This window comes from Myripristis murdjan, chromosome 21 (genome assembly GCF_902150065.1).
Source record: "Myripristis murdjan chromosome 21, fMyrMur1.1, whole genome shotgun sequence".
NCBI lineage: Eukaryota > Metazoa > Chordata > Actinopteri > Holocentriformes > Holocentridae > Myripristis > Myripristis murdjan.
Genome location: NC_044000.1, coordinates 6,368,562 through 6,386,761, shown reverse-complemented (window position 1 = coordinate 6,386,761; position 18,200 = coordinate 6,368,562). Strand labels below are relative to the sequence as shown.

Genomic DNA, 18,200 nt, shown 5'->3' with positions numbered 1-18,200 from the left:
GATCAGTTTTGCACCCACTTGAGCTACATGATACAGAAAGGGGTTCACCTTGACATACTCGGTGTGACAAGGTGAGCCCATGGTAATGTATCTAAAATGACCTCTGGTGAACTTGAGCAGCGCGTTGTTCCTGTCAGACTCTGTAGGACCCAGCGGAAAAGTGCTCCAACCAGGGAGCGAGAGGAGAGAGAGAGAGAGAGGGAGAGGGAGAGGGGGAGAGAGAGAGAGAGAGAGAAAGCAGACCGGGGAGAAGACGCTCTCAGATCAGTCAGTGGCTTCATGGAGTTATGTACCTCTGAACCGCCGCCATGGATTGCAATCCGCGATCACTCCTTTTTATTTTACCTCTTATCCTGTCCTGCGTTCTTCCTGCGTTTCCCATCACCTATCCTTCCAATGAAGGTAAGGGAGCTGTCGGACTGAGTGTGCATGTGTATGTGTGTGCGGGTGTGTGTGTGTGTGTGTTTGAGAGAGAGTGTGTGTGTTGGGGGTGGTGGGGTGGGGGGTGACTCTGAATGGTGCGCCGTGGCTCATATCGGGGCCACTGCTGTGCGCTCGCCATGGACCTTTTCTTCCCCAGCCAGATAATGATAACAATGTAGTAATAACAGCAATAATCATCTGATCCCAGGCGCAGTGAATGCGGCGCTGCATGTGGCTCGCTCTGGACCGGGCTCTTCCTCACAGGCAATGTCAGATGTTGAGAAAGAATCAAAGTTGAAAACAGACCCAAATCAAGCAGACAATGTAGCCTAATTTCGGATAATCGTGCGAATAAAGAGGGAGTTAGGTCACGTTTTTGTGGGGTTGAATGATGGCGAGACAGCTTCCAAAGCGCCCGTCACTGAGTTATCACCGGGCAATCAGTCGCGAAGAAACTCCGGTGTTGGTGTTTTAGTGTTGGCCAGTTTATGGTTTAAATGTGGAGACGTGCGGGCTAGAAGGCACAAAGATTTAAAGGCAGTAAACAGGCGACGCGCGCAATAGCGCGGTGCGTAAAAACGCGGATGGCTGTTTTCATGCGTGTCCTGTTAAAATCAGCCTGGTTTATCCAGGTGATCTTGTAAAATGTCCGTTCTAAGAAACTGGTTAGTGCCACATCACGTGTTAAAATATGATTTTTATCTGAGCAGTTGCAAAAATCGTGTCGGTTTGTTTAAGATAATTCCACTTGTTTCCAATGCAGTTTCACTTGTTTCGGGGATTTCTCGAGGAGTAAGTGAGGGGATCTTGAAATGACAGAAGAGGAGGCAGAAATTTTCACAGGCGATTCGAGATTTTTTGGAGAGTCGAAATGAAACAGACTGATACCGTGTATATTTTTTTTATTCACTCGCTGAAAAAGATTTTAGGACTCGGCGTCACATTGCATGGCTTGTTGAGATGGATATTTTTTGCAGTGTAAGGAAGACGCAAAGAAAAAAGCATTCGGCTACAGCTCACAGGGAAAGACGCGACTTGGATGCGCTCTGAGCCCTCCAGTCACCCCTTTAAGATAAATGTCAACCTATCATCCTCCATTGAGCAAAAAATACATTTGAGGGTCGATTTTGGTCACATAGGCCGAAGGCACAGAAGCGCTGGGGGCACGCAGTTCTTTTGTGGATAAAAAACAAATTATAAAAATCTTTGCACAGTATTAACGTATGGAAACTATACAGTCGCATAGATATACAATAGGTCACTGAGGTAGAGGTTACTCCAACTACTACTGACACACACACACACACACACACGGTTTACGCATCGTGATTTAAACCTTAACACCAATAAAGTAATTAACTAAATCTGAGTAAGCCCACATTAGGCCTGCACACGAGTCATTAGCGGCGTAGAGGCGTTTTAATGGCCGTTTGAATGACAAATGGCTTAAGACGGAAGGGAGCGTCTTTGTTAATGGGTGTCTGGAGCAGGGCCTTACATTTTGTGATCCAGATGCATAAGATTTAGGCATACTGTGACCTACTCAACCCTTAATTTCATGTCAAAAAGAAGACCATCATAACGGAATGTCCTGACTTGGACTGATAGTGAAGGTCAAGGTTTGTTTGAGCAATTCAAGTTGCATTAGGCCACACCAAAACCCCCTAATCTAACGCTCTGAGAGAAAGTTGCCTCAGAATATACGAGGCCAGCATGTGATCCAAATACAACACAGATGGCTTGATCGCGCTGTTTTCAGTTGATTTATCATCTCCAGAAATGTCGCTTCCCCAAATAGCCTAAAATTAACAACAACCAGAACATTAAAACGCCTGTAAAGGACTTCTTCTGATTATACACTTTCGAGCTCCCAATATTTTTTGCCAAAAAAGTGGCTTGGAAAAGTTGAAAGGTAATATATTAGGTTATAACTTCTCACGGACTGCTTTTCTAGGTTATGATAACGAGAAATTATGACATCCTCAGCTATAATATTATACGACCTAACCCGTTTGGCGATCGTTCACGGCCAAGTTTCTTTTCAGACAAGGACCGGGACTGCAAGTCAGTGCTTGGCCCCCTTTTTTTATTGCAATGCAAAAGATCAATGGGTCTAAATTATGATACTTCGGCTTAATGCATGAGTGGGCCACAGTGAAATTCGATGGAAAAAAGGAGATTAAAATTTGAATTAAGGTCATCTGCGATAGGTGCATTGCCTTTGTCTTTGAATTTGAGGATCGCATCAAGATTCCATGTTACTGCTGTATCACCCAAGTGAGTGCCAGTGAGGCAGCTGCACATACACAACCATACAATACCTGCACATACAGGCTACTCCCCATATAGTACGCGCTGGTGCGTGTGCGCGCGCGTGGGATGGAGAGAAAGACGGCGAAAAAAGAATGAGACAGGCATAGTGTATGTCAGAAAGGGAGAGAGAGAGAGAGAGAGAGAGAGAGAGAGAGAGAGAGATACACACACGCACTAAGCAGTTGCCGAACCCTGGTTGATACAGGCGCAAAAAGTGACACGTGTTAACATGAAAAGCGAACCGATCAATAGGAGGGAATTCACCTCTCCAAGAAATAAATCTGCCAGAGAGTGTCAGTGTCGAGCCGCTCTCTCTATATGTATTCTATAGAATTCAATTTAGGCTGCCTTTGGAAATATATGCACCCGCCACAGGACAGAAAAACACCCCTTGAACCTGAGGGGAGCTGTATCCTGGTGATATCTGGATGGTCCATGGTGATATCTGGCTGTGTTTTTCTGTTCCTCGGAGTTAGGGTGGAAAACATAGTCGCAAAGCGCATCTCTTTATTTCCCTCATAATTTCAATTTCCAGCGACGGGGAGGAAAAGGAGCAGGTTTATTACTCTCACAGAAAATAGCTCCATACGTTCCCCGCGTATAAATACCACGTCGAAACCTTAAGTCTCAATATGAATATTATAGTGATATAGGCTATAACATAAAGCAGATAAATTTGCCATAAAGTACCATAAAGTCACTATTAAATCACCATGAACTACCGCAGACCACACTCTAAGTCCCTATAGCAATATTATAGGAATATTATAGGCCTAATGATTTATCATTAGTGGAATAAAGAAATAGGGACCCTGTGACCTGTAATAGCCCGTGTACTTATTTATATGGTTGTCTAGTAAAATGAGTGTTTCGGTGCAGTTTTATGCCCCTGTGTGTCAGCAGACTTTCACCAGCAGACGCTACCGGCAGGCTATTAACACTGAAAACTTTTATTTTATTTTATTTTATTTTTAATTTTTAAAATTTGCTTTTTTCCTATCTATTTCTCTTCTCAGCGTGTCTGAGGAATAAAGAAAGTTGGAGTGAATTTCAGTTTTAGGCCAGGATCAAATCTAGATCACACCAGCTCTTAAGATCAATACTTTGATTTATATTCGTAAAGATGTGTAGCCTACTCAAACTTCTCAACAGCGACAAAAAGAGGCGACACACAACTTAGGTCTATTGCGTCTTTTTTGTGAAAGTGACTCATTAGGCTCGTTGACAAAGTTTATAAAACACAGTTATCAGCAAATTATGAAGCATGTTAACGGCCCTAACCTTACCCAACATTTGAGATATAAGACGAGGCTCGGTGCAATATATAAATACGTAAAATAATAAAAATCCATCATGCAAAATAAACCCTTCAGCTTTGAAAGGTACGATGGAAAACGTGTGCTATTATTTTATTATTTTTCTTCCTCTCCCATTTATAAGGAATGTCGGACCTTTAGCAGTTCCTTTTTTTAATCTAATATCCCATCTCGGCACCACGCCTACACCAACAATCATCATTTATCAAGAGGCAAATTCATTTTGCGGCTTCCTTTTAGGCCTAATAGTGTTGGATGAAAAGAACTTTGGGGGAAAGTGGGAAATTCCCCATTTGAGGATCTCATTTTTGAAATGCGGGTTAACTTCGGACAGATGTCAGGATATTTTCGTGGCTGAAAAAAATGTCGTTTTTCCATGGTGAAAGAATGTAATTGTTATCAGCTTGCGTGTACTGTGATGCAGAATGCCCCTTGTGTGGTGTGATGGTGGCCTGCTGCAGGGCGCCGAGAGGCCTCGGTATTTTTAGCCGGCGGTAGGGAGGCCTGGCCCGGGGAGCGCGGCGCAGCAGCCCCGCTGGGACGGCTGGGTGTTTGTGAGCGATGGTACCTCTCAGAGGTGCTGGGACTGTGCTTATACATGCCCCTCCTGCAAAAACAGACCCTTTTCTTCTGTCTCTCTATCTTTCTCTATATATTTATGTTTATGTGTGTGTGTGTGCGTGTGTGTGTGTGCGTTAATATTGAGCACTGAGCTGGAGATGAAGACGCACTCTGAGTGGCATCTTCAGTTTAATTCAATGTGTTTTGGGGCTTCAGAGTTTGAGGAAAATATAACGTATGTGTGAGTGTGTGTGTGTGTGTGCATGCGCGGGCGGGGGGGTGCGCGTGCACGCACACATGTACCCGAGTGGGGCATGTATGATTGTGTAAACTGTGTACACTCTGTGTGCAGGAGTGCTGTGTATATGCATGTGGTCTATGTGAATGGAGCTATTTATGTAGGCACAGGCATCCCAACAAGGACAGGGACTGAAACAGACGCATAGGAAAAAGAAAGAAAGAAAGAAAGAAAGAAAGAAAGAAAGAAAGAAGGAGGAATGGGGGGCGGAGGGGCTGGGCCAGCAGCAGCAGCAGCAGCAGCATCAGACAGAGCGACTCTGCACTTGAATAATTCATAATGGGAGGTGAACACTTCACCCTTTAACACAGACACAAGTCGCCTTGCTTTGCCTGCACTGCGGCCTGCCAACCTCTCTCTCTCACACACACACACACTCACACAAATAGCCAGCCTGCAAAGACAAACAAAGCCCCCTCTGCTTTGGCCCGTACAAGCTGGGAAATATTAGGGGAACGTTTTGCATCTGTCTTTTCTGTCCTATTCAGTTGTGTCCTCTGGTGCTCAGCAGGTCGTTCTCAGCTCTGACACTTTGCAGTGGATTCACAGCATTCAGATGCATTCTGAAAAGTCTCCATGAAAAAAAGCCTCTGCTCTATTCTACTGTGTTTATTTATTCTACTACATTATTTTCGGATCTGTTAAATCGTACCTTATTCTATGATTTCTGATCCCATTCCATTGTGCTATTCTATTGCATTCTATTCCATTCTATTGCATTCTGTTCGGTTTCATCTAGATTGTGTTTTCTCCTACATTGTCCTGCCACTGTCTGCTGTATTCTACTTCTCCAACACAATAGTCATCCAGTCATAGTTGAATTGCAGTCCGTGCTGAGCAGCTCAGTCCAGATTGGAGGCTTTTTGCTCCTCTGACTCTGGACCAGCTTTTCAGACCTACGGCACATTCTTCCTCACAGCCAATATTTTAATTGTGTCTGTGGCTGAGTGTCAAACTTCTGTGCGCATGTGTTGCAATCCCGTTGCCTCTACAATATGAAACTATCTGGGAACTGGAGTGTGGAAACACAAGGAGAGGACGTGATGATAGAAATAAAGGAATACACAGGGTTTTTGGCAGATTGCCCCGTTGGTCGACTTTTATGTAAAGCGATGAGAGCTCAGGCACAAAAAAATGATCCGTAGATCTTTTCTCCAGCGCTTACTTCTTCCATCTTACAATACTCTATGTGGAGGGGCAACATTAGACCTAGCAGATTTAAAGCGGTGGTAAGTCGTCTTTAATGACATGCAGATCTGGGAGTTTTGCTTAGATTTATGAAAGTTACAAGAAATGAGCAAAAAAAAAAAAAATCTTTTTTGATGGGACTACTTTTCCTCTTGTTGTAAAATGGTGGATAGTGTGAGACTCGGCAATAAAAATAAATAAATAAATAAATAAAATAAAAAATCAGTGAATACATTGGTGTTCACTCGAAAACAAATTTTCTATAATAAATGTTAATACATTAGCTATATATATATTTTAAATGTATGAATAAATAAACAGTCCATAAAAAAAGAGGAAAAAAAAGTAATACGAGCAGCTTTTATGGCTAAAAGGTCAGTTTTCTAACTTTGCAGCTCATTATCAGTCGCAGTACATTACTACATTATATAATGTACTTTAAAGAGTTAGCATAGACCATCAAAGCTAATGATCAACCAGGGACATATGGATGATTTTGGTGTCAACAATCTTATCATTTAACCCTTAAACTCCGATTTCCTCTTAATTTTCCCTTAAAGCAGCCTCAGGGTTATTAAAACCTTTTTCCCTCCAGACTGTGTGACATTTTCACATCCATATTCCGCCTCTGCTGGCTGAAGCTACATCAAACTGACACTGAGTGAAATATTCAAAGCCAAGATGAATAGGAAATATCTCGATGACTTGTGCATCATTTTATATACATTTCCCAGGAATTCAGCAGGATATGTTTGGGATCTTTGGAAACTGTGGGATCTCTGCTAGAATTTCAAATAAAGTTCTGTGGGTTGGAGCAAAGCATGGGCGCACGGCAATGATGAACCCACCCGTGGGTGCGGCAGAGTTGAAGAGGTTAAAAGGGACGTTCATCAGCGGAGCGACCTTCCAAAAACTCTGTGTACACTTTTAACTTGCAGGACATTTCCCAGTGTTGCTTTCCCGGTTGCCCGCGATAAGGTGTCCCCCCCCCCCGGCTGCTGTCTGTGGGCTGGTGTGTATGCAGAGTTGGCGGCCTATGGTGTGTGTCATATATTGATTCACCTGTTTTTACCACCCTGATGTTTTGCTCCCACCCAGACAGGCTGGCTCAGTTTGCTATTAATACTCCCAGTTCCCGTTTAGAGTCACTCCCTGTTAGGGCAGGAGCTGCATGCTTGACTGACGCTAGCTAGCTAACTGTATGTGTGCATGTGTGCGCTGTGAGTGTGTGGGTGCGTATGCATACATGTGTGTGTGAGAGAGGGGGGGAGACGACGTGAATGCCGGGAAAATGCGTGTAGCGGCTCTTGTTTTCACGGGTCACCGTGTGTGCATCTTTTTTTTGTGCCCAAATGCATGTGTATGCATGTATCTGTGTGTGTGTGTGTGTGTGTGTGTGTGTGTGTGTGTGTGTGTGTGTTGGGGTGCTGATTTCCCCAGCCCAGTGCAGCTGGAGGGGGCTTTTTTCCTCATGCGATATGAGAGCCGTCTAATTTTCTGCTCTCAAATTCCCCCGCTCGGCTCAATTTGAGTGGTGGGCTCAGCTCGTTGAGAAATGTAAATTGGAAGCAATGGGCCCGAGTGCTGAGCTGCTATTATCTGACATGAACAGATAGCTTTATTAGGCTCTAATAGGAATCTGTCTACTGCCACTCAGCCGGCTCAACAGCCTGGCATGGCTCCAACTCAGGTGAGCCTCAATTTAGTGGCTTTTGGAGCCTGGAATTCGATAATAAGCCCGGGCGCATGTGTTTGTGCAAGTCAGTGTGTGTGTGTGTGTCCTCTTTCTCTCCATCCTTCCTCTTTTCATTCTCTCCAGCCACATCCGCTGGTCGCCATCGCGCTTGCCCGGAGAAAATAATGAATCCCCATCTCGGCCTTTATTTTATTATGAAACAAAAACGAGTTCAAGATTCAGTCGATTCCCGGCGAATCCAGTTCCTCGTGAAAGGCGAGGACAGACGCGGGATGAAATGAGAGCTTCCGTAACATTTACAGCGAGTTCACCGTAACCCACAAGCACGGGCTTTGACTGTCTTCGGAGACGCGCGCGCTCTTGTTTACTGTAGCTGTGAATGGAAGAATCAGGGGAGAATATTTCCCCCTCGCATTTTCACACAGAATAGAGCTACAGCTGCAGGGCCTGTATCTGCGCCTGCACTGCTGCTTTACTTTGCTGTGTGTTTCTGTGTGTGTGTGTGCCCTTGTGTGTACGTGCACTTGTTTGTGTGTGTGTGTGTTTACACTGTTGAGCTTCTTTGCTCTCAACAGGATGAGGAGAAACGGGCTGAGTCAGTGGCAAGCTCTCTCTCTCTCTCTCTAACGGAGAGAGAGAGAGGAGGGACAGTGGAATTTTATTGCTCTCTATCCATTTTCATTAGCTGATTATCCGTTCCCTTCCTTTTTTTTTTTTTTTTTTTTTCTCCACACACGCCGCCGAGCATGCATCCTTTTAATCACTGCGACGTACAAATGCATGTGTATTTTTGCGACATGATTACTGGATAAAAATGCGGCACTAGCCTGTAAATATTAATTATTGCGAACGGTTTCCTTCCAAAAGGCTGTTTCCGTTGCTAGATGTCCATTGCATAATATTTCAAAAATGGAAAACAGTCGCAGAAATCTCAAAAAAATGTAAGTGTCTTATGACTGAAGTGCCCCAGCAGAGCTAATTACTCGATGATATTCACATTCTTAGTGAGTCTGAGGCACAGTTTACCAGTGACTATCCAAACTTCCTGGACAGGATGACGATTTCATGAAAATGTGCAGGAATTATTTTGGAGTCTCGTTTTATAATTGGTAACACTTCAGCCCACCAGAGCTTTTTCCAACAGCGTTTTCATTTTCACACTCTTTTTTTTTGCCCAGTGAAAAGCCCCTCCTTCACACTGCACGACGCTGCCATATTCTCAGTGTCTTGTGAGAAAGAGAAATACTGCCATTTATAAAATCACAAACCTGAATTTTGAATTATCTGACTTATTTCTGTTCTGTGATTTCATATCAGCAGTGATAATTGTATTGTTTCTCGCACTTTGACTTGAAGTGAAAGCCTTCGTGGTCCTGTCTGTGCTCGTGAAATGCTAAACCACTTGTATAGGCGCCTTCCCCACCTGTTATTAACAAGGTTCTTGTGTGATTTAGCCGGAATACAATTACATCCGACATTAAAACGTGTCTCCGGTATATATTAAAACCGGATTTCTTTCTTTCCGCACCCCGCACTCAAATCGCTGCGGATATTACTTCCTCTCGTAACGTTTACGTCCTTTAAAACGCACAGTAAATGCCTCGGCTCACATGTTCACATCCACAACTGTCCCGTCAATCCATTTTTGATTAGGGTCTTACTATCTGAGCTGCCTGATCCCTGTTGGATTTGAGAGTGTATAGAAGTTTATTTCTGTTTATGGAGTCTTACATACATGGACTCATTTGCATTTCATATATTTACTGTCAGCAGTGTTGAGTTAGTTGCTTTCAAAATGTGATATATTACTCCTCATGAAACGTAGTGCGATTTCCTTTTTGCTCTTGATAACTTATATTACTTGTTACATTGCTTAAATATTACTTTCAGTGTTGGCAAGGTATGTTATTAAAAATCATAGACACAGACACAAACTAATGTCTATTAATATGTTTTAACATCTTTATCTTACATGGACAAAGCTCACCTAATGGATTCAAAAATGTAGTATTAGTATTAATATGTATGTATGTGTGTATGTATGTATGTATGTATGTATGTATTTATGTATGTATGTATGTATGTATGTAGGTGTATTTTGGGATATAAATTTTAAACTCAGAGAAGTAACAAAAAAAAAAGAAGATATATTCTTTCTTTCTTTTCTTTCTTTCTTTATTTACCTCGATGCCAGAAAAACAACAATCACAAGACACAAGGTCTATACACAGCAAAAAGAGAAGTGATTAAAAGAAAAAAAAAAGATACAAAAAAAAAAAAAGGCTCGAGGAGGGACAGGAGGAAGCGTAGCTTATCTGTATCCTGCCCCCCTTTTCCAAATACAAGATTACATTCCTCAATGTCGTGTGTCCACAAAATTGTGAGTACAAAGGTACGTATATAAAGCGTATATAAAAAGAAAGAAAAAAAAACACCTTCTGATATGTGTCACAACAGTTGGTATGAAGACACAAAAGCACTCTAAAGCGAAAGTACTTAGACTGTACTATGTATCAATATACAAAAGAAAGACAGTTATCATATTACACATCATACCTGTACAATATAACAAGCAAGTCAACTAATGCTTAACCAGCTCCATATACTTGTAATGATTCATAAAGAATTGTTTATAATATATAGCAAGTATATTGTTTATAAAAGTACAAAACAAACTTTCTGAGAAATTACCAGTTCACTTTTGTTGTTGTTTACAACAGCAGGGCCTGCAGATTTGTTTACATGTAGATTTACTGTTCAACAAAGCATCCTCTAGGCTCCTGTTTGATTTACAATGCTCGAAAAAGATTTTTGTCTTTCAGTTTCTTGTAAAATTGGATAAACTTGTCAATCGAAACAAAAACAAGTCCCAGCACCCATTGTGAAGCACCTTTCAAAAGTATACGATGCAAATTTAAAGTGACAGCAAACATAACAAATAGAAAACCAAAATCAGGGCGCAACGTTAATATTTTTGAGAGCTTCTTAGGAAAAAAGTGTAACAATAATTTAATCAACAATATTGACCCAAACACACACTTCAACAAGTAGTGACTGGAGAGGAGTCGCACTGTGGCCCGCCTCAAGAATGAAAAACTGGTCGATCAAACATTTGCAACTCTAACGGTAACTCATTACAAGACTCCATGGTCAAACGCGCTTCATTACATCACCTCTGGTCCCGGGTTTTCCGTGCAGATTCAAAAATTCGATTCTTCATGTTTCTACAATATCTCACCTGGATATCCGAGTCGCGGGCAGCCTGGCCGGCCAATCTCAGCTTTAATGCTCGACACAGGCAAGACAAGACAGTCAGCCCTCATTGTTTGGTTAGCTTTCGGAGTGTGTGCGTGTGTGTGTGTGTGTGTGTGTGTGTGTGGCAGCTGGGTAAATAGAGTCGTGATCAGGGCTCGAGGTTGGTGATCTCTCTGGGGCCTCTTGCGGGATTAGATATAGGCTAATTGGGGCTAACAAGGACTAGACACTCATATGTTTTCTCTGTTTTCCCCGTCTCTCTCTCTTCCTGCCCACAGTCAACCTGCTGGACTCCAAAGCAAGCCAGGGGGAGTTAGGGTGGATATCCTACCCATCGCACGGGGTGAGTATACTATATCCCTGTGAAACCACAACCTGTCTGAATACACTGATGTTGAAGGAGGAAAAGAATGGGGGAGAGACGCGTCCGCCAAACGGGAGGTGGGATTCAACACATGAAAATCGGGATTCATCCGATTCATCATGAATGAGCCGAGTGCAGACTGACCCACATTTTCTTTTGAGGTTTTTCTCCGCACTCTGTGTCGTGGATCTGGAGGTTAAGCGTTTCGGAGCTCGCCATATGGTCGAAATGCTTCAGGAAAAAAGCGTATACGGCATGTGTGTGTGGGTGTCTTTGTGTTCAGAGAAGGATTAAAGGGTCTTAACTTGCCGACACAAAATCATCCACACAAGAAGGTAGATAAACCTGTTATTTGGGGTAACAGCAGCAACCGTACGCAGCATTTCACTGCTGTTGCATGAAAATGTTGTAAATCTGTTGCTGACATTTGAAGCCATTCTTTTTTCTTCAACTCACATCTCCCCATTCTGTAACATAAAGGACCACACCAGTGATTTTGAACGTTCGGCCCATTCACTACAATTTCCCCACACTGAAACAAACCATTTTGCAAATCATAATGTTCTGCCTCTGCTGCTTACAAAGTCGTCGTCCCTCGTAAACCACGCAACTGATAATTGGCTGCGTAAGGCAAATGTTTCCTGAGGGTCTATTTTCCACCGTATCACTCCGCTTAATTTGAAGTCATCCAAACCCGACAGTGCTGCTGCTTTTAGGAAAGCTAACGGAGATGACTTTATTATGGCGGCGGAATGCTGGTGCGAGGAAAGTCTCTGAAAGTTCATTTTCATATCAAAGTGGAATGAATGGAAACCAACGGCTGGAGAAAAGGGAGGAAAGAGAAGCGTATACATTTTGTAGATATTATGCTAAACATGTAAAATCACTGGTGTGATCCTTTAATAGCAAAAGCTTTATCAGTATGCACACTCTTGAGGTTGCAAATTCACGAGAGAGTTGTTGCATACATTTCATTCATAGCCCATTATGTCAATTAAAAAGTTCACAGTATCGCATGTCTGAGATGCTTTTATTCTTGTAACAGCCGCACACGATTCCATAAAGGCAGTCGCAAAATTGCAGCAGCGTCGGATGGCATATGCCGGGAAAAAGTTCTCCACAGCCTCATATCGGTCGCTCTCAGCTACCACACTCCCTCCGCTGGGCTCTCTCAGTGTGTTTATTTGTCTAACTAGTTAGACTACTGGGCCTCAGGGCTGGCCCGCCGACACACACACACACACACACACTCATGCAGGCAGACGCGCAAACACATACCTACTCCTCTTTCCTTTATTAAGTGTTAGAATTACTCCTTGGCAGTGGCTTAAGGTAATCCAGTCATTTGTTCCGTGGAGCTGCCAAACCTCGTTTCCCTCGACCATATACACCCCTGGCACCGTCGAAATGCTGAGGGTTTCTTCATGAGGTTGAACCATGAAAAAAAAAAAAAAAAAAATGCCTCAAGGAAAAACTGCTGGCTGTTTAACATGCAGTTAGGCTGAGGACAATTGCAGGCAATTTGTATGACCTTTCAAGAAAGAGATTTATGTTGTCGCGCTAAAAGAACTTATTCATATTTGGGGCAAGAGGGAAACGTGTGCAGTGATACCGGGAAGGTGAGCCAGCAGCGAATGTGGGAGTGTGTGTCGGAGGTTATGCAGCGCTCTGTTTTATTTCAACTTGTTTGCTTTGAACAAACTCAGATAAAAAAAAAATAAATAAATAAATAAATAAAATAGAAAGTGTTCGGCGATATAGTTGAAAAAATGATGGAGGAATGTGGGAGCCAATGTCATTTTTATACAAGAATGCCTCTGGAGACAGGAGAGAGGAGACAGAAGAGGACAAGAGAGAGAGAGAGAGAGAGAGATATTGCTGATGATCAAGTCCTCAAGGTGAATCATCTGTAATTACTCACGTCATCCGCTGACTGCGCTCCGATAAGCAGCCTGCCCTGGGAGACCGCCGCTCACAAATGATTTCTCATAATGTGGCAGTGGCGCTGAGGCACACACACACACACTCAACACGCACGCAAACACACACTTACATTGATGGAGAGGCTTAGGCTATTGGCCTGCCGAGACACAAAGTGCTCCGGTCAGAACAAATTAAGAGCTTAGTCTCCCCCGGATGTTGACTCCGTAGCCACCGACCGGACTGATGAGCGTGTGTGTGAGTGTGTGTGTGTGTGTGTGTGTGTGTGTGTGATCCAGATTTACTGTTATCTGTCTAAGAGGCAGGCTGATTGCTGAGCAGTGTCCAGGGGGCTTAGCCCTTCACAAGACTAAAGAGTGTTAAAGATTACACCCTTGCCTGCTTTGAACGCATTCTTCAGCAACAAACCAGTGGCTGAGCAGACAGAATAGAGCATAAGTGTGAATGAAGAAGTAGAAAAGAGGGCGTATTTTTTTTGTTTTTGCAGCCAGCAGAGGATATGACAGCATTGTGGCTTCGCATCCAAAATAAACTATTTTGGAAAATTTCAAAAAAAAAAAAAAAAAGTTGTTTTTTTTTTCCTCTTCAGCTTTCATCAAATGTGAAGGAATGGAATGGCAACCAGTTGTTTGAAATATGTAAACTCTGCTTTGCAATTTGGAAATTGGGTTCGAAATGACAGAGTGCAGGCGGCTGCAGCGGTTGCAGAAGAACAGCAGACTGGCCAGGAGGATAAAAAGAAAATTACCCCCGCAACCCCCTCCCACCCCTGCCCACTCCAAAAACCATGACCAGGCTGCCCAGGGGCTCAACTCAGAGACACAATCCAAACGAAGGTGTGGGCATAAAATCATAACAGGGCGAACCAGTGTTTCTGTTGTCCTTTGGTCCATTCCCACCTGTGGATAACAAAACAACATAGGAAAAAAAAAGCAACACAGAGGCTGGCACTAGAAAACCACTGAAATAGTAGGAAATGAAGAACTATAGAGTAAGGCAGAAAAATGACCAAAGTTTCCCAAGACTTTTGCAGCAAAATGCAGAAAAATAACTGACCTTTTCTGCGGTGCCGCTGCTAGCAGGGACAGTGACAGTGATGTAAATGTCGACAGCAACAAAGTGCATGTATCATCACATGGTGAGGGGAGGAAGCTGGAGCTGAGAAGACAGAGTGGATGAGAAATTACATGACGATAAGCATCAGTCAACAAGCCAACAAAGAGGTAGGACCTGGCAGAGAGAGAGAGGGAGGGAGATGTTCTGGTTAAGCAAAGAACTTTGGTGGAGTGGTGGGTTGCATCTGCAATAGTACATCCCAAAGTTTTGTTTCCTCAGGGAAGCTGAACACATAGGCAGAGTCACCGGGCTATATGCTAGCCTTCTTTATAGTGTTTGGAAATGGCACAAATGAATCCCTGATGAAATCAAATCTTTAGGGTTCAGAACACAGTTTAGTTTTTCCCCATGCCTTTGTTCAAAAGAAGAATGAGGGCACCATTTTTCACCAAATGAGTCATACTGTACATGCATTGCATGTCCTCAAAATGACATCCTCACAAAATGCAGAAATGAAAGCCAAAATGCTGTGGTAGACAGAAATGCTGTTGAGCATTATTAAATGAAGCATAAATAATGACTACTATAAAGGCTTAGGATTTTTGTGGATACGTTTGCCAGCAAAAACGAGGCTAATATGATTTACAGGCCTTTTATGCTCTACAAATAAAGGTTTGTTCCTGTTCATTCACTAATTTCATCAAAAGGTTGGCTTGTGCCTTGTCAAGCCAGCTGGCCTCTGAAAAGCAGCCAGGCAGCGCTGGATGTTTCTGACTGTTCCAGCAACAGGCAGGCGATCATATGGGAGGTTGTTCATCTGGGACAATTCTTCACGTGTTCATTAGATGCCTGAGTACAGTCTCCACAGAGTGTGTATGTGTGAGTTCTGCAGTGCTCTACAAGTACTGCCTCATATCTGTAGGCTTCTACAGTATTGTACAATAACTGTGATGCAGATGGAGGTATTACAGGCCGATATGTGCATGCGTGGGGCTGTTTTTGCAGAACCAATAGCAATGGATAGATCCATTACAGACTTTTATAGCTGGGTCTTTGCAGCATTTTTATGAGGTATTGGATTATGAATTCTGAATAGAATATTCCTCACCTCTGCACAGTCATTTCTGATAGTTATTTGAGAAGTTGCATTTCATCAAGAAATAAAGTCTGCGATGCAGAGGGCTTGAAATTCCATGTCGAGTAAATGTACAACAATGCATGTGTGACTTTGAACGCTGAAACGTTTTATGTTCAATTTTTGTATTTTTTTCCATTTCTATTTAGTTCTATGTTGAGGAATTCTCTTTTTGCTTCGACCTAGCTGATAGAATCACACCTAATTTGCATTTTCTTTCTGTGACATTTTCAAAGAGTCATTTAAAACTTGCATGCCAGCTGAATGGAAACAGCTTATGGCAGCTACGGCTGCACAGAGATATTTGCCGCAACAACAGCACCATAACATAAAAGAAAAAAAAAAAAAAGTAGAATTTGCGCTGCGTCTGCTGTTTTCCTTGTAACCAGCTCTCAGTTTTGGGGCTTCCCTGCCTCTGATATAGAGGTCTGAAAGTCCCCTTACAAAAGCTAAGCAACAATGGCATCAACAGAGGCTTTGTATCTTGATGAAGAAGCTTGACTGCTGTGGTAAAAGGCCTGTGACAGTATTATCAGAAATAATAACATTGGGAGGTGGTTTTGCAAATCTCCCTTTAAGCTGAGGGAGAGTGGGATCACTTTTCAACTGTGTATACTGTCAAGAATAATGAGAAACTCTATCATGTGCTGGAGGACACTCACACATTCACACACACACACACACACTCACAAGCATACAGTATACTCGTGCACACTTCTACATATACACATACACATGCTTTGAAGAACACACGCACACACATTCCCATTCTCCAGTCTGGAGAGAATGGGGTGGGGCTGTGGGGGGTGGGGGTTGGGGGGTGCAGGCACGGTATAATGGCGTGGCTCTTTATGTTTTGGACGGGGTCCACCAATTCAGTCGGCCCCGCTCTCCCCTCTCGGCTCTCAGAAACCAGACTGCTGCCTCAACTTCTTTAGTCACCCCAGGGCTCCTAAAGCCCGTATCCGCCCCTCCACACCACCCCATCCTCAAATTCAGCCTGACCACCATAAAGTAACCCCCCCACCCCGGACACAGAGAGAGAGAGAGAGAGAGTGCTGAGAAAAGCCTATCCATAAACGAGGATTAGAGGGGCAAGGCTAGGGGCCGGTGAGCAGCAGGAGGAGGTACAAAGTGCATGTCATAGCTTCTCCTTGGTAAGAGCAGCCGATGAAAATTGCTTCAAGTGGTACCAAATACACCCCATCATATACCAAATACACCCCACAAGATACCAGATGTATCCTGTAATATAACAAATATGCCCCTTCATATAACAAATACACTCTGCAGTACAACAAATATACTTTACAAAATAATAAATATACCACATCGTGTAACAGGCATATTCCATGTTTTAGCAAATATGCCCCATAATGTAATGAATACCTGACAAAAATAACCACCCTAATTCAAACTGTTAAATAAACTCATTTTGAGTTTGATCCTGTGTAGTAGAATTACTACAGACTGAAATGCCGTAAAAAGTTTAAACTTTTTTTTTTTTTTAAACAACAGTAGAACTATTTTCTGGTGCTCTAGAGAAGAAGCTAGCCACATTACTTGCCAGCTATCTTTTAGTTCTCTGGAGAAACTTATTATTTTTAGTGGATTAAGGTGGTTATTTTTCAAAATGTTAGCTGGGGGGATGTGCAGCACTCAGTATCCAGCACTCAGTAACAATGAGAGGAAGATAGCACCACTACTGTCCTAAAGAACAGCTAGAGGGAAATTAAATGATATCTATATATCTATATCTATCTATATAGATATAGATAGATATATTCAAAATGAGAGAACCATCCCTTTAAAATCTTTGAAATTCATTGCAATATTTCAACAAAAATGTGGTACCTCTTCAACTGGCACTGAGGCGCCCTTGAGCAAGGCATCAAAGAGGATTAGCGGGGCAAGGCTAGGGGCTGGTGAGGAAGAGGAGAAGGTATAGTGTGTGTGTTATGGTTTTCCCTTGCTGAGAGAGGCCGATGAAAATCCCTCTGACGGATACGCTGCAGTTGTCGTGGCTGTGACCCCGTGACCCCTCCAGAGCTGGAAATGTAAGCTGGCTCTGCACTTGTTGTGGACGCTCCGGTTTCTAGTGCCACCCCCTCTCCAGCTGCAGCGGGCAGCCGTGTACACACACACACACACACACACACACACCCACAACACACATGCATACACACACACACACACACCACCTCTCCCATGATTTGTGTCTTAATATGGCGGAACACGATGCCTCTTACTGGACACAAATCTCATCAGTGGCAGTTCATGTCTCCCTCCTTGTTGACCTCCTGCCGTCATATTTAAACAGTCATATTTAATATTATTCATAATATAATTCATCTACACCATAATATAACACAAAAATAGCAAACATGTCTAACGGTACAACAAATATTCTACATATAGTGAATGTGTCACATTTTATAACAGTTATACTTTTTTTGTATTTTTTCCTTTTTTTATGGTCTTTTTTGCATTTAGAATATGTAATAATGATGCTATATATAGCTTTCTTGTCATTTTTTACAGTTTGCTGATTTTATATATTTTTTGTTAGTTTTTTGGGGAGATTTTGGGATAATTTCATGGATTTTTAAAATTTTATTTTTAATTTTTTCAAAATTTCTGGTCATTTTTTTTTA

General features: G+C 42.7%; 1 protein-coding gene across 3 annotated transcripts in view; it reads left to right on the top strand.

The window, feature by feature from the left end:
• The first annotated feature begins 280 nt into the window (after positions 1 to 280).
• Positions 281 to 18,200, top strand: part of epha3 (eph receptor A3) — a 166,681-nt gene continuing 148,761 nt past the window's right edge. For all 3 annotated transcript variants that reach the window (XM_030080617.1, XM_030080619.1, XM_030080618.1), the window contains exons 1-2: positions 281 to 402; positions 11,329 to 11,393. In XM_030080617.1, coding sequence (XP_029936477.1) covers positions 309 to 402; positions 11,329 to 11,393 — 159 coding nt within the window. In that variant the 5' untranslated portion in view covers positions 281 to 308. The remainder of the gene's footprint in view (positions 403 to 11,328; positions 11,394 to 18,200) is intronic.